Source organism: Phaseolus vulgaris, chromosome 6 (genome assembly GCF_051622355.1).
Source record: "Phaseolus vulgaris cultivar YP4 chromosome 6, ASM5162235v1, whole genome shotgun sequence".
Classification (NCBI taxonomy): Eukaryota; Viridiplantae; Streptophyta; class Magnoliopsida; order Fabales; family Fabaceae; genus Phaseolus; species Phaseolus vulgaris.
In genome coordinates, this window is record NC_143503.1 from 23,986,751 (window position 1) to 24,002,462 (window position 15,712).

At 33.0% G+C, this 15,712-nt stretch overlaps 2 protein-coding genes across 7 annotated transcripts; one reads left to right on the top strand and one right to left on the bottom strand.

Moving 5' to 3' along the window:
• Positions 1-753: 753 nt before the first annotated feature.
• SR45A (RNA-binding (RRM/RBD/RNP motifs) family protein) lies at positions 754-4,282 on the top strand. 6 transcript variants are annotated; one of them, XR_011084436.2, is made up of 8 exons: positions 754-964; positions 1,549-1,571; positions 1,661-1,759; positions 2,424-2,532; positions 2,654-2,803; positions 2,951-3,057; positions 3,279-3,342; positions 3,417-4,282. XR_011084436.2 is itself a non-coding variant. In XM_068639105.2 (7 exons), the coding sequence occupies exons 2-7, from the start codon at positions 1,549-1,551 to the stop codon at positions 4,079-4,081; spliced, it is 1,110 nt and encodes a 369-aa protein (XP_068495206.1). In that variant the 5' UTR covers positions 754-964; the 3' UTR covers positions 4,082-4,282. The 6 variants fall into 6 exon arrangements, 2 of the variants coding, with proteins under 2 accessions (XP_068495206.1, XP_068495207.1); XR_011084435.2 differs by having other exon boundaries at positions 2,951-3,054; XR_011084438.2 differs by having other exon boundaries at positions 2,966-3,057.
• Positions 4,283-6,644: 2,362 nt separating this feature from the next.
• On the bottom strand, positions 6,645-14,802 carry PHS2 (alpha-glucan phosphorylase 2). The gene is made up of 16 exons (XM_068639108.2): positions 14,205-14,802; positions 13,836-14,074; positions 12,998-13,177; positions 12,148-12,324; positions 11,971-12,056; positions 11,596-11,785; positions 11,164-11,256; positions 10,513-10,691; positions 10,272-10,389; positions 10,052-10,180; positions 8,807-9,025; positions 8,523-8,726; positions 8,046-8,204; positions 7,544-7,807; positions 7,157-7,347; positions 6,645-7,026 (listed from the first exon to the last, which is right to left on the bottom strand). The coding sequence occupies exons 2-16, from the start codon at positions 14,058-14,060 to the stop codon at positions 6,900-6,902; spliced, it is 2,541 nt and encodes an 846-aa protein (XP_068495209.1). The 5' UTR covers positions 14,061-14,074; positions 14,205-14,802; the 3' UTR covers positions 6,645-6,899.
• Between the last annotated feature and the right edge of the window lie 910 nt (positions 14,803-15,712).

Sequence of the window (15,712 nt, forward strand, 5' to 3'; positions counted from 1 at the left end):
AGTAAAAAAAAAGTGCATCAAATGAGACGCTACTTAAAAAAACAATATCTGACGCGGTTTCTTCAAGGATTTTAAGTTTATGAGATTTGTAAAGAGAAGAGAAAATGATAACATGATTTAGACACACGTATCGGTTAATTTTTAAGAGCAATTAGAGAAATATAAAGAGTTAAATTGTTAGTGAAAAATAAAATTGATTAGTTTTTATTTCTATCAATAAATTATAATAACAGTTTACTTCATGTATCAATTGATAATGAAATAATAGTTATTTTACTCATACAATTTTTTGTTTGAGGAAAAACTTATAATTACCAAACACCAAAACTCTCATGTAATTGTTGTGAATTTATCTTATTAAATAAAATAAAATAAATAAAATAATAAAATTATTCTTTCAAAAATTATTGCTGGAAAAAAAATTAAAATGTTGCGACTAGAAAAGATATACGACAGTTATTTAAAAATGTGAAATTATACTTAACTTAAAAATTATTTAAAATTTTTTAAAAAATTAAAACTATTTTTTCATAATTAATAAATTAACATGGACAATTAATAAATTAATATTATGGTGCATGGAGAAAGTATTTGACTAACCTAATTCATGACCGGTCTGTTATTATAACATAGATAATATAAATTATTGAAAGATAAAGATGGAAATTCAATAATGTTGGAGGTGAAAGAGATATGGGGTGCAAAAAGTTAAATTACAACTTCATAATGGCCCAAGGTCTTTGAAGGATTGAAGGGAGTTTAATTCCGCTTTCACGTCCGATTCTCCAGAAGCCTCCAAAGAACCACAGCCTCACGCTTCTTGCTCTATATAAACCTCTTCACCATCGCATTTTAATATTTTCTTACAGGCATCTGTCTCCGTGTTGTTCATCCGCAAAGTTGTATTAATTTCTCTCCATTTTCTTTCAACAAAGCAAGTCCTTGTGGTTCATCTGTTGTTGTGGTAAAGCTCAATTTTCGTTGTCTTTCAATGTGACGAAATATTCATTAATTTCATCTTCAATATTTTTGGATCATTGTTTTGTGAATTTCATTTTCAACAATTGAATTTGTTCTTCTTGTGGCTTTAGAATTCGGTCTTGTTAGTTTGTCAAGATGTTTCGATCTATTGTTTTTAAATTTAGGTGGAGAGTTTGTTGTAATAACGGCCTTTAGTTTTAATCGTTTGTTTTGAGTTTCGGAGGGATTCGATAGAAGGTTTGTCTTGGAATTTTGTTGAGTTATGTGTGTGTCTGTGATCAGTGATTTTTCGACTGATTGGAAGTTAGAAGTAATATGATTTGAATATACAATCTAAGATTTTAGATGACAATTTCATTCTTCGAATTTATTGGAAGCATAGTTTTGCTTGGATGCATGTGGTGGTGGTTGTGAAATTTAATTTTGTGTTTGTGGGGTCAAATGTTGTTCTGACAAATTAAATATATCTTCTCAATGCCTATTGTTGATATTTATGTGAATTGACCATTGTCCTACGCCACTACTGATTTACTATTTTTGACTTTTTTGGGATACTCCTCGTTGCAGATGTCGTACTCACGGAGGTCAAGGTTGGATTCTCGTTCAATTTTAGTTTAGTTATTCATTTTTGTATGGCATGTGTTTTTGCTTATAGGTTGTCTCATTCATCCTTCCTTAGGTACTCTCCTTCTCCTTCCCCTTATCCATACAAGCGATATGGTAGGTCTGTGTCCAGGTCTCGCTCTCTCTCGAGGTCCATATCCAGAAGTCGTTCAAGGTAGGTTTCCCCCTGTAAACTTTTTAGCAAGATTTTTTGTTGAATGTAATTTGTATAGAATCATTTGAATGATGTATGATGTAAGGTGTTCAATATATAATAGTTTTAAATTTTAAACTGAGGCTCGATACAAACAACTAACCATGCATAAGTATTAGTCAATAGTAGATGTGTGCATGGAGTGATTGACTATGTGAAGGCCTTGTTTTATGAGTGTTATAATGGAGCCTTGTTTAATATATAGAGTGAGGGGCTGTAAACTCCCTGTCTATAAAAATGTAAAAAGCAGTGGGATAATCAAGTAAGATTTAACTGTAGTTTTTCTTCATTCAGGTGTTTTACATCCAATAATCTATTCATGTTCATATTTGTCTTTCATTTTTATTGACGTGAATTATTGGGAAAAATTGTAAATTGAATCATGTGATTTGATTCATACAGGTGACATCGAATCGATTTAGGGAATGGGGTATTACATTGATTCATTCTCGTATTGTATGGTTGAAAGACTTCTGTGATTTCTTTCAATTCGGTCATTGACTTGCTGCATATTGATTCCTTAACGAATTGTGTGATACTAACTGTAACTGTTTGTCGGTAATCTTTGCATGTTTGTTGCCTGATTATGCACTCATGCTTAATTTTCTCTCTTATGGTGATTTAGGAGTGTATCACTGGATGCAGAAAATCCAGGAAACAATCTGTATGTGACAGGATTGTCTCCTAGGATCACCAAGAGGGAACTGGAGAAGCATTTTGCTGCCGAGGGTAAAGTAAGCTCTTCAATTCATTATATACTTGCCGTTAGTTTAATAATGTTGAAGAGCCTATCATTCTGTGGGGATGTAAATACTGTCTGTCTACTGTCTCTTACTTGTAAGTTATTCTTTTTAGGTGAGAGATGTACATCTGGTGGTTGATCCTTGGACAAGGGAATCCCGTGGTTTTGGTTTTGTGACAATGGAGACTGTTGAGGTGGCTGATCGATGTGTAAAGTATTTGAATCGCTCTGTACTTGAAGGGCGTGTCATTACAGTGGAGAAGGTATAGTCTTTGAGCAATTTTGCCCTATTTTGTGGCTTGGATTCTTATTTGATTTGAAATTGTTCAACTCCAATGCATGGAAATTATATGGGTGATTGGTTCTTTAGTTCTTCTGAGTTTTGAAAGTTTTGTGCTTTCCATTTGAAGTTTCTGTGGCAGCAGGTTAGCTGTGTGAAGCAGCTCTTCATCAAACTCTCAAATCACAACTAAACAAACAAATCAAATACACCACCAAGTATCAGATCATTAGGGTTGTATGCCCTGCAAATCTCTCTCTCCTTTTGAGTTTATATCCAACTATCTCATGTATTGTGAATTTGTGATTCAAATGATTCTACTCTCACAATTGCAGTTTGTCTACTTTTGGGGCCAACTTGCAACTCTTTTTTTTTAATTTCACATTGATGATATTATTGTTTATTTATTTGTAAATGGCAATACCCTATATTCATACTTCTTTTGGCTTTTATTGCAGGCCAGAAGGCGACGAGGTCGAACCCCAACACCAGGGAAGTATCTCGGGCTGAGAACTATTCGTGGTACGTTTTCTTAGTTGTTATCTCTTCAAATTTATTTATTTGATTATCTTCCTAATTGCTATTATTACGAATAGGGCGACGCCGCTCTCCAAGTTACTCTTCTCGTCGCTCCCCTAGCTATTCTCCTTACAGAAGAAGCTACAGTCGGTCTCCCTATTCTTCAGACCGAAGTAGGAGTCGTTCTTACTCTCCTGACTATGGGCGGAGGCGATCATACTCTCCAGATTACTCCCAGAGAAGGAGGTCTTACTCTCCATACTACAGCCGGGACAGGTCTTATGTGCGATATGATCATTATCGACACAGATCATATTCTCGCTCTCGCTCTCCTTATAGCAGGTCTCCTGTCAGCATGCGTGACAGATCATACTCTCCTTATGACTCCCGATATGACTTGCCTGATGGTTCCTACTACAGAAGGAACCGTTACAGGTCTGTTTCCAGAAGTGCCTCACCCAATGATCGATATTTTGGAAGGAATCGGTACAGATCTGTTTCTCACAGTGCCTCACCTAGGTCAAGGAGAAGGTCAAGGAGGAGCTACTCACGGAGTGCCACTCCTGTTTCAAAGAGGAGAGACTCGCGAAGTGTGTCCCCCAGGTCAAGGAGGAATCATTGTAGAAACTCCAGGAGAAGTGCCAAACATTCGAAACCTGTGTCAAGATGCTCCTCTGTTATTGCAAGTTCAAGATCAGTATCCAGGTCTAATACTCCAACATCTTCCTCTCCTTCAACTTGAAATCTGATGGTCCTAGTCAGCTAACATCTTAGGTTTATAGTAATAATATTATGTGGTGACATATATATGCAGTAGTTATAGATGAAGTTTTTGCTTGGTTCTGTTAAGGACTTTGTCTAAATACTATATGATCCTACTCCTAGTAGTACGGGATTGAAAAATTATGTTGCTATCAGTGTATGTAGATGATCTATTTTCGTACCTTGGTTTGGTTTCATTTTTATTTTACCATTTGCTACTTTTACATTGTTCTGCCATTTCTTCTACTGTTTTGATGATGTGATATTCCTAAATGTTTATATCGTCATAAATAGATGATTGTTCGATTGCGCAGGAAGTTATTATAGGTACTCATTCATTGTTTTAGATCTTATACACACATGCTCTGGCCTGTGGAAAATATCTTACTTCACAAGTGGAAAATTTTGTTTTTTTTTATGGTAAAAACAATTCTTTGTTGGTTATGAATTAAGTTCAATTTTTACCGTGTTAGTTAAATAGTTTTTACAGTGAATTTATTTTTTAGTATGTTATAGTTTTTTACATTATCAAATAGATTGTTTTCCTACTATTTTTAATTATTTATTAGTAAAATAATTATTTTTGTACACGAGATATTAAAACTATTTTGTTAGAGAATAATATTAGGGATCTGTTAATAATTGCATACCATGTTTCTATTTATATGGTGGTAGTATGATCAAAGAATTCTTGAATTTAGAAGTTCATTTATCTGGATTGGGATGTAATATTTTATTTTCAAACCTTTATTTTAAAAAAAGGAGTAGATACCGTTGAGTTGAAGATTAGTCGAGCTGAGAAAGCAATTTCTTTTTATGTGATGTATAATCGGTGAAGTATGGAGCGAAGGTAATAAGATAAATTTATAAATAATTTATTGATGTAATGGATTAACTTTTGTTATATATTTAAAAAAGTGATTTATAAGATAGACTTTCGAGTAATTTTATTTTGTATTAATAATTTTGTAATTATTATTGTTACTATAATAAACTAAAAACGAAAATAAAGAACATATAATTATTACGAGTGTCTATAGAAGAACGAAATTAAAAAATAATATATAAACACCCGTAATTGATTATGGGACGAAATTAAAAAATAAAAATTTCGTATCCATTATGATTGTCTTAAATAAGCATTTGTTACTTTTTTTTATCTTCTTTCTCTTTCCAAGTTACTTTTCACTTTTTTCCTCCTCTCTCCATCTTTTCACATTCTTTATACTGTGTCTCACAGGCTAAGACACGTGAATTCATAGTTATCAAAGAAACCGTTAATATTTACAAAACTATATACATTTGTAATACGGATTTTATTGACTCCACGCACGTAGTAGACAGTTCCACAAAAGGATATTTTTTACTCAGTTATCACACATGTCAGTAATTATTATGTACATGAGACATCTAAAGGATTCCTTTTAATATATCTCAGTAGTATACACTGAAGTATTTTATTATTTTATATAAATTATTTAAAAATAAATTATTTTTTAATGTTTTAAATTAATATTAAGAGACACTCTTCATATACAAACTAATTTTTCACTTATTTTAAGGTAACAATCATTCTCTCTAATTCACTCATTTTCAATAATTTTTTCTAATTATTTCAAACAACTATAAGAATATCATTCTTTTCTCATTAAATGAATTTTAACTTTCCAAAACTACTGAAAGAAAAAAAGCTTAAAAAAAGAAAAACTTAAATAAAAAAAATTGATTAATCAATTTTTATATATATATATATATATATATATTTTTATTTTTTTTAATTTTCATTTATCTAAAGATATTTCTATATACATGTTTAATTTTATTATAGTAAAAATTGAATAGCGTTACGTGTGTTGGCCTGTGTTTCCCCTAGTTAGTAAGTTATTTTCTCAAATCTTAACCCATTGACAACAAAAAAAGACTTAGTGAAGTTTTTTTCTAAAAAATCTGATTACAAACCCGAACTATTTTTATTTAATAAAAGTATTTTCAAAATTTTATTATGACCACTCATCAAGAGTAGTTTATTGTAGATTAGAGAAATTAAAAAGTTGATTAAGAGAAGGATACCCTTAAAAATGGTATATATTACTGTTGAAGATCTTAAGATTATTTAATAAGAAATCGATAAAGAAAGTTATCAAAACTTTATAGTAGGTGTATTAAAATGATGGCAGGAATACGTTGATAACTCCTTTTAAGTTACCACATGTCTTAAACATGGAACTCCCCAACCCCTTCTTTATCCAATAATTCCTTTGTTCATCCCAGGTTTTTTACCTTCGAAGCAAACAAGGAAGTTACAAAACTGATACATCACCTAGTCCTGTAGAGTGAGCAATAGAAGGATGCAAAGCCACTGGAAATAAAAGTAGAGTTTTTTCACTACCAAAATATAAACAAATAAAAGGGTTTGCAGAAGAAAAAGCATTTATTCTTTCTAGAATAGAATTTTATTCAACTATTCCAGAATATGCACCAGCCTAGTTCATTGCAAAGATGAAAAAGTAATCCTCAAATTTGGAAGGCTATGTCAACTTTGATAGAGAATGAAAATAAAAATTTATTGGCATATAGAAGGCATCATCTATCAGAAGCAGATGGTTGAGAGAGCATTTAATACAAGAAAGAACACAGCTGAAATCTTATATGACAAGCTAAACAGAAAGCAAAAAAATCTCCTTCACTTTCTCTTATCAGTAAATTATTTTTATTTTTTCTTATTTTTTGTTACTTATAAATTTATCATTCTCTTTGTGCTATACATAAACTTGAATGCAAGAGACATCCAGCAGAAATTATGGCACGCGGCACTCTTCTATGTTCCAAATTTCCTTGGCATATTGAGCAATTGTTCGGTCACTGCTGAACTTTCCACTTCCAGCAGTGCTTAAGATTGACATTTTTAGCCATTTTTTCCTATCACTGCATGCAAATCATATGAACAAAATCATTTACTAGGGACAAATTAAAAGTTTAAGGGCAATGCATTCCTCCTAACACTTTCTACTATTGATTAAAGTTATGAGAAAACATAATATAGATTGTGTCTTACCGATATGCTTCATCGACTTTAGCCTGAGCATCCATGTAGCTTGGGAAGTCATGGCCCACAAGAAAGTAATCACCACGACCATAACCAGAATTTCCTTCCAAAGATTCAAGCAATGGACTGTAGTCATAACTTCCAAACACCCCACTCCTGATAAACTTCTTTGCCTCTTCAAATCGAGGATCAGGTTTGAACTATTCAATTACAAAAAAAATGGTAATGTTAATATAGAACTACTTTCATGGAAATTTCAAGTTTCTAGCATGTGTTTAAACTTTAATTAGCTTATTTTGAGAAAAATATATGTTTGATTTTGCATCCTTTTTGAAAATGAAAACTATTATTTCATGGAAAATAAAGGTAGCCCAACGTGTATGAATAACTGCATACCAGTCCATTCTCTCTTTCTTTCCTCAGTCGTGGTACTTCTTCTGCTGTGGCACCAAAGAGGAAAAAATTCTCCTCACCAATCTCCTCCCTAATTTCCACATTAGCTCCATCTAAAGTACCTATTATAAGGCACCCATTCAAAGCAAATTTCATGTTACTTGTGCCACTTGCTTCCATGCCTGCAGTGCTAATATGTTGTGAAAGTTCACTTCCTGGAATTAGCACTTCTGCCACAGACACATTGTAATTTGGAACAAACACAACCTGACAAAAGTTTAAATAGCAGTTAGCTTTTTTTGCTCCCTAAGAAGATTCTGATATTATATTAAGAATCAAGAAAATAAATAATGTTTGTATTCATATAGTTGTCATGTATGCATGTGGGGATGATAAGTCAAGTAATGAAGAATATACAAAGAATTCACTCAGTCAGTATCCTAATTCTTTCTACTTTAAAAAACAAAGGCACTTTATCTTAGGAAGTTGCACAAAATCAAGTTACCTTCAAGAAGCTGTTGACCTCAGGATCACTGTTAACAACAGCACCTACATCATTCACCAGCCTAACTGTCCTTATAGCATTTGTGTATGTTGCGAATGCCTTTCCTCCAATCATCACAGTACGCGGAGTAGATTTTTTCCGTTCTTCAGGGCTCATTTCCTATCATTGTTTAGTTATAATGACTATCTTCAGCATAGAAAATGTATTTTGATAATACTAGGATTTTTTACAAAATAAGTGACAGTATATTTCCATCTTCCAGATGGAAGCAGATGAAATACTATACTAAAAAAATGTTGCTGTGCACAAAAAATAAAATGTTAAAATAGAAGCTTGGATATGAGGATCAGGACACATGATGTAACTGTGACTCGTTATAAACATCAGTGAAAAGTGGCAAAAAGAAAAACATAGGTACATTAAAATGATTGGCATTTCACAAATTTACCCTATCAAACAGTAGGCTGTTTCTCATACCTTTAGCTTCTTGAATCTATAAATCACACCAAGTATGTTAAGTAGCTGTCTCTTGTATTCATGGATACGCTTGACTTGAATGTCAAACAAACTATCTGGGTCTATGCTCTCCCCTGTCACCTGCAAAACATACCGTGCTAAACGCTGCTTACTAGCCATCTTTGCAGACAGCCATTCTTCCTGCAGATCTTCATTGTCTGCAAACTATGGAAAGATAACAGGAATTAGTATACCAACGTAATGGGAATCAATTTGCTGCAAAGAAGAAGCATCTGGGTAGTTACCTGTCGAAGACCTGTTAACAAGTCAAGATTGGTTACCCATTTATCAGTTTTTAACCACTTGGTGATTATCCCACTTAGCTCAGGATTGCAAAATTGGATCCATCTCCGAGGTGTAATCCCATTTGTTTTATTTTGGAACTTAGTTGGCCAAATTGAAACATAATTTGCAAATAATTCCGACTTTAATATATCACTGTGTAACTGAGCAACACCATTCACCTACAAGGAGATAGGCACGAAGAAGTATATGAAATTCAATTGAAATAATTTCACAAACATATGAAACAGGGTTATAGGGAAAAAGAAAATTAATAATTAAAAAATGGAGAGAAAGGTATATAAGTATAGAATATTGAGGAAATTGTCACATAGACTCATAAAAAGCTGTTTGGTATCCCTTACCTTTGACAACACAATTTTTCATAATTTTGGACACCTTCACTGACTATCTATAAGTCATACTTCTTAGATTACAACTCTAACCTTGCAATTGTTTTTCTGTTAGATGAATGGTTGGAAATGATGATAGAGGATAAATTGCATTTTAGCAGATTTTTTTTCTATCAATAATAATATTTTAATAGAGCATATTGTGATATTAATTATACAAAGACTCTTCTCTTTGATGAATCATGATACCATGCAAGATTAATATGCTCAGGTTAATGAAATCTGCACTATATTTCACCATTTTCTCCTAATATGTAGCTTTCTTGCCTTTCCCAATAGGGTTAGTTAGGAGAAACTGTTGGTTTATGAGGTTATTTTGGGATTGGTCAAGCCATTTTCTGTATACATTGTAGTATTCATTGATCAATGGCATTACCCAAGAGAGCAAATTCACTCTTTACAGGTAATATGTTTGCTACTTGCTAGAATAACACTACAAGACTCTGATTTACAAAAATTTCAAATGTTAGTTTAAACTTTATTCTAATACCATTATAACACTAGGTGAGTTTGGAAAACAAGTGATTCATGTATTACAGTATTAACATTGCAGATGTTCTTGACGTGACAACCAATAAATCTTCAAGAAAATAATACAAAATGCAGGAAATATGCTTGCTAGGGTAGCACTATAACTGGAATTTGATAAAAGTTGTCCAAAACATTCAGTTCAATGTTTTTTTTTCCTAAACCAATATTGGAAAACTTTGGAGGTATAAGATGATAAAAAAACAAGAACATGGTAAGATAGATGAAACTCTTCTTTCATTGGGTTCCAAAAAGTACACCACTTACTGCATGAGAAGAAACCACACACAAATTTGCCATCCGAACTACTGGCTTTTGGGGATTATCGTCCAAGATGCACATGGTGGATAGCTCACTCTCAAGATCCAATCGGGTTGTATTTATCATTGCAGTGAACTGCAAGCATTTCATGGTTTCCACATTAAAATATATCAGTGCACCTTTCATGAAGTCAATCAAAGAGAAACATGAAAGGGGAGCAACTTACTCTCTTGTCTATTTCTTGTATGATTTCCATATGGCGTGGAAGAAGTTTCCACATTACAGGTTGAGACCATTTCTCCAGTGCTTCAGGGAGGACAGTATGATTGGTGTAAGCAACAGTCCTAGTTAAGATATAACATCACATTTTAGCAGTGAGATAGTAATACACTGCAATTGTGTGGTGTGATGGAATAAAGAAGATGGAAAATAAACATTCCAAACAGCATTTCGTAAAATTTATTGACCTTGATGTAACGTCCCATGCTTCCTCCCATCCAAGTTCTTCATCATCCAGTAGTAATCGCATCAACTCTGGTATTACAAGTGTTGGGTGAGTATCATTCAACTGAACAGCAACCTTTGTTGGGAACTCTGACCAGTTCCAAGGCCCTTGTCTCCTCTCCTTAAATCGGGATATTATGTCCTGTAATGGTTCAAAGATAGGAGTAGACAATAGTAAGGAAAGGATGTCAAACAAAAGATGTAACGAAATTTCCAGGTATTTGGCAAGAATGAATTACATAAAGATGGTCCTAATTGATTCTCATGTGAAAATATCCACACCATTAAATTTACAAAACATTATTGTGTCATAAAAGAAAGGGTTGTCAGCAAAGGCATTCATTAAGACAAGTCCCAACAGAAACTAGAACATTTTGTTTGTTACATGATTTACTGAGAGGGGATAGTGAATTAGTGATGATAACTGATACTATCTCTTAAAACTTAAAAACAATGACAATTTATACTTTGAATTAAGATAACATCAAATCAACAACACTACAGTCACACACCTACTATCACTTATTATTATGAATGAGCACAAGGAATGATAACACGATACTGTAAGAAACACTTAGCATGAAAAGGAAAATCATCAAGTGGATTTGACCTACTTGGAGAGATGCACTGCAAAGAAAGAACTGCTGTTTCAACCGTAGAAGTTTTCCACCTTCTGTGGTATCCCCAGGGTACAAAACTGCACAGATCTACGAAATGCAAATTTTAAGTTAGAACTGCTTCACAAAAGTCTTTGCTTGCTTCTTTTTTACGGAGGCCAAGGATAAGGGGAGGGGATTGTGGGGGTTGGGAATATAACTAAATTCAACAGAATTTGTTATACGATATAATATATTGGCAAGAAATGCTCTGTTCACTTCACTCTTCTTACTGTAACAGGATCTTAGCAGGTAGAAGCACAACTATTGATCAACAATAAATAATAGTCACCCGCCAATTCCCCCCTATTTTGTATAGGAAGCAACATACAATCATGTTGATGACAACAACCGAGTTACTAACAGTAGTGAAAATTCACAGATGTCAACCTGTTGAGCTCGTGAGTGAAGCACTGAAGCAGCATCATGTTGCCCATCATTAAACGAAAATAAATTGAAATCCTCAGCACTTGCTTTTGCCTCCCACAGGCGAAGACTAATGGTGTTCTTGGTTTGGTAACCTGGAATTGGCACATCATAAGCCAGTGCTCGCACAACCTCTCCTCCAACCCATTTTCGGCTGGTATGAACAACAAATTGTAAGTACTTTCATATCACTATGTCTGAATATAGCTTGTTTTTACATTTGAATTAAGGTTTAAAGGGTAAAACATATTATGTTTTAAAATACTAACCACCATAGATAGTCATTAATCAACAGCCTAAAACTGCTTTTATAATGTAAATCAGTATATTTACACTTACCTTCCATTGGGGTTAACCTCAACATGACCAAAGAATCTGATGGGGTACAAAATGTCATGCCTCACAACTTCCCAGGGGCTAAACTTCTGCTTGGTTTTCATTTGATTTTGCAAATCAGTATTCCATGAAATATGTAATATAGTTCCATAGATTTAAAATAAAGAAGATAAATCAAACCTCAAGCCAGTCCTCTGCAACTTCCTCCTGACCTTCCCTGGTGATTTTCTGCTTAAATAGCCCATATCTATATCTCAAACCATAACCCCAAGCAGGCAAATTAAGTGTTGCCATTGAATCCAGAAAGCAAGAAGCAAGCCTACCAAGACCACCATTTCCTAGTGCTGCATCCTTCTCCTGCAAAGTTTCAGGTTGAATGGTCAAGCAAACAGTTTTTACAAACCATATATATTAAAATCAATTATGGATATGAAAGAATGCAGACTTTGGGAAGATGCTTTCATTCTGAAAATGAATGTTGAAATTATGAAAACTATTCCATGGTGATTAAAGGTCAAAAAAGTAGAAATCAGGTAAAACATTTAGGATGAATCTCCTCACAAGTTATATATGAATAACATAAGTTGACAATGATAATATAGCATGCATAAGATTGCTCAGTACTCATTAGACTATAATCATATCTACATTTAGGTATGACAAATAAACTTGTCCGCGCAAGTATTGTCAGAACTTGTCTTGATTTTGTTGGGAAATCCCCACATATGGTAACCCCGAATTTTAACTGAATTTTTAAATTGGGTACAGTGACGGGATGAGTATTTACAAATCCTTGGTTTTTAGCTTGATCTAAAGTCTCTTTTCATGACAATATAATGATAGGATGAGTTCAACACTTGCTGCTCCCATTCTTTATACTTAAATTGGATTTTAGCATAAGACAAAACAGATACTCCTTGGAACTTGGTTTGCATTAAATGCTTTTTGCATGGACTGGGGTAATGTCTTAACAAAGGCCCTAGAGAAAAATATATTTCATATAGAGATTGTAATTGTAATTTTTTATTACCTGCTCTGTTATTTCTTCAAGTTCAAGTCCAAATTTGCGCAAAGCATTAGCATATGCATCTTGGATGTTCAGATTTCCAATGGCATTGGTCAAAGCTCGTCCTTGAAGGAACTCCATCGATAAGTAGTAAGTTTGCTTGGGATCAACTTTGTGAAAATGAGCGTATGTTTCATTCCATTGCTGAAATGTTATCATCAATGTACAACAACAGCATTAGTCCTATTCAAACATACAATTCTAATATACCACTAGGACTTAAATCAGTAGTGGGGAGAGAACAAACTATTTACTAAATTCTAAAAACAGTTAATTATTTGGCTTAATTCAGTTAACCTTTATTTGTGTAGTTTTATTCCTTAGTAGTTTCCTAAGAAATTATTCATAACTTGCCTCATGCTTACAAATACCAACCAGAACTTATAAATCTTTCCAAATTTCAGTTCATTTCAAACTACTGGATTGAACAGTCCCATGGAGAAGTATAAAAAGGTAAGAATGGATCCTCTCTCTTGCACAACCTTATCATGTTAAAATTTGAGAATGACAAGATCTATGCTCATGAAAAGGTTCACTACATCACACATGCACACACGTGTATACACACTTTCATATACACTGAAATACTTAGCTTGTTAGCATGACCAATTAATGGTCCTAAATCTCTCATACAGAAAAAACTCATTTTATTTGATGTCAATTGCTATTGAGAAATTGAGATACCTACATATTTAATCACCACTATAACTATAACATGAAAGTGAAACATATTCATAGTTGTAGCTGTTTATAAGCAAAACACTCTGTAGACATCCCAATTCCATGAAGTATACGATCATACCCGAATGAGACGATCACGAACACTCTCTGCAGTGGCGTAGTAAGCTTGTTCCAGCTCAAACTTGAAAGGGGAAAAGTGAGGACTGAACTGAGCATGGTAACTAATATTGGATGCAACCTCATCAGGCTTTTCAGCCAATGGATGTGCCACTGCCGGAATCTTGGCAGAAACCGCAGAAACACCAACCTTATCACTACCACCATTAGCCTCTACTTTAGCAGCCATTTCTAATTCCTTACCTGTCACCAAAAAAAGTTCTTTTTTCATTACCCACAAATCAAAATTGTCACAAGAACATTAACTTTTTATTTACCATTACCACCAATAAAATTGATCACAAACAAAGCCCCCAAGTGAGGAAACAATTACCTCTTCCAACTTCAATCAACGTTACCTCCCTCTCTCTCTCTCTTTCTCTATGAATCAAGATCAAGAATTTAAGAAATGTACAAGTGGGAAAACAAGAGATTAATAAGCACAAACAAAATCAGTGCGTGGAAGCATATGGGAAGATATTTGAAGGAGTGTTGTTGCTAAGCCACAAAAGGGAATCAAGAGATATGATGCTGAATAATACCACAAGTGAGAATGAGACCCTTTAAATGGAAAGAGATGGAGATAGAAAAAAGGCTTTGGAGTGAGTGAATGAGTGAATAAAAGGAAGAAAATATCATGCAAGTTTTGATTTTTTTTCTTGTCTCGAATGGAAGTTGACAAAAAAGTGAGCAGTGAGAGTGAAGGAAGCAATGAGTCACATGGAAGTGAGAGTGTGAGATACTTAGATTTTGCCTTGGGATAACAAAATGGGGTATTATAGAAAGAGTGATGAGATAGTTTCGGAACGGTGAGAAGAAAGACACGTATGAGCTTTGATTGGAAGCAGTCGTAAGTGAAAAGGTTGATGTTCTACAAGAACGGTTGGAACTCACGGAAAAGGAAGAACCGTCTTTTATCTTCACGTGCCACTAATTCTTAGCATGAAAACACTAATATCTAAAATATAGTCCAACTATACTTTTGATCATTAAAAAAAGAAAAAAAAAATGTTTTATATATCAATTTCCATTTTCTTAGAGTAATAAAAAATTTAATGATTTTACCATAATTGTGTAATTCTATTTTGGATTTTGATAATATGTGTTCATAGGACTTTTGATGTCAACATTAACACATGGAAAATAGTAGAGATCTGCTAGTTTATTTATGATGAATAAAAAATAAATTTTAGATCACATGTTTTACATGCAATGAATATTGTGATCCTTATCTTTTTAGTATAATTGTAGAAAATTACTCGATTTTAACGTACTAAAAATAATCTGATTTCAGTTTTAAATGGTATTTAAATGTTTATATGAAAATTGATAAGTGGCACATTAATTAGTTACATGTAAAAAGCACGTGTATTTTTACAATATTTTTAGCTGAAATATTTTTTATAAATATAAAAATACTATTATATTTAATTGGTTTTTAAAAATATTTTTTAATTTCAAATCTTGAATCCTTTCTCGTCTATATATATATATATATATATATATATATATATATATTGTCTTTAATAAATGACTAAATTTATTTTTAATCACTAATAATTTTGGTAATATATTTTTTTTCTCTTTAACTTAGATATAAAAAAACATCCAACAAATGAAGGTTTTTGCTTCTTGTACACCCTTAAAATTACTACTTGCACTGCCATAATTTTTTTAAATAATCACTCCATCCTTTATGTATATTTCAATAATAACAAGCTTTTTTGGAACATAGAAAATACTTTTCTTCAATAAGATTTCTAAAACAATTTTTTTGGAACATGGGATGCTTTTAAAACAAGTTTTCTAGAGCAACCCTTTTCAAATAAGCTTTCTGAAAGA

Bases quoted from the DNA above. Each gene is read 5' to 3' on its own strand.
- SR45A (XM_068639105.2), top strand. From the start codon at position 1,549: ATGTCGTACTCACGGAGGTCAAG. The intron at 2,533-2,653 runs GTAAGCTCTTCA...TATTCTTTTTAG, and splicing joins ATTTTGCTGCCGAGGGTAAA to GTGAGAGATGTACATCTGGT. The intron at 2,804-3,278 runs GTATAGTCTTTG...CTTTTATTGCAG, and splicing joins GTGTCATTACAGTGGAGAAG to GCCAGAAGGCGACGAGGTCG.
- PHS2 (XM_068639108.2), bottom strand. From the start codon at position 14,060: ATGGCTGCTAAAGTAGAGGCTAATGGTGGTAGTGATAAGGTTGGTGTT. The intron at 9,026-10,051 runs GTAAGTGGTGTA...ATCTCCTTGTAG, and splicing joins GTGTGGTTTCTTCTCATGCA to GTGAATGGTGTTGCTCAGTT. The intron at 7,348-7,543 runs GTATGCAGTTAT...GTAATTGAATAG, and splicing joins AAGAAAGAGAGAATGGACTG to TTCAAACCTGATCCTCGATT.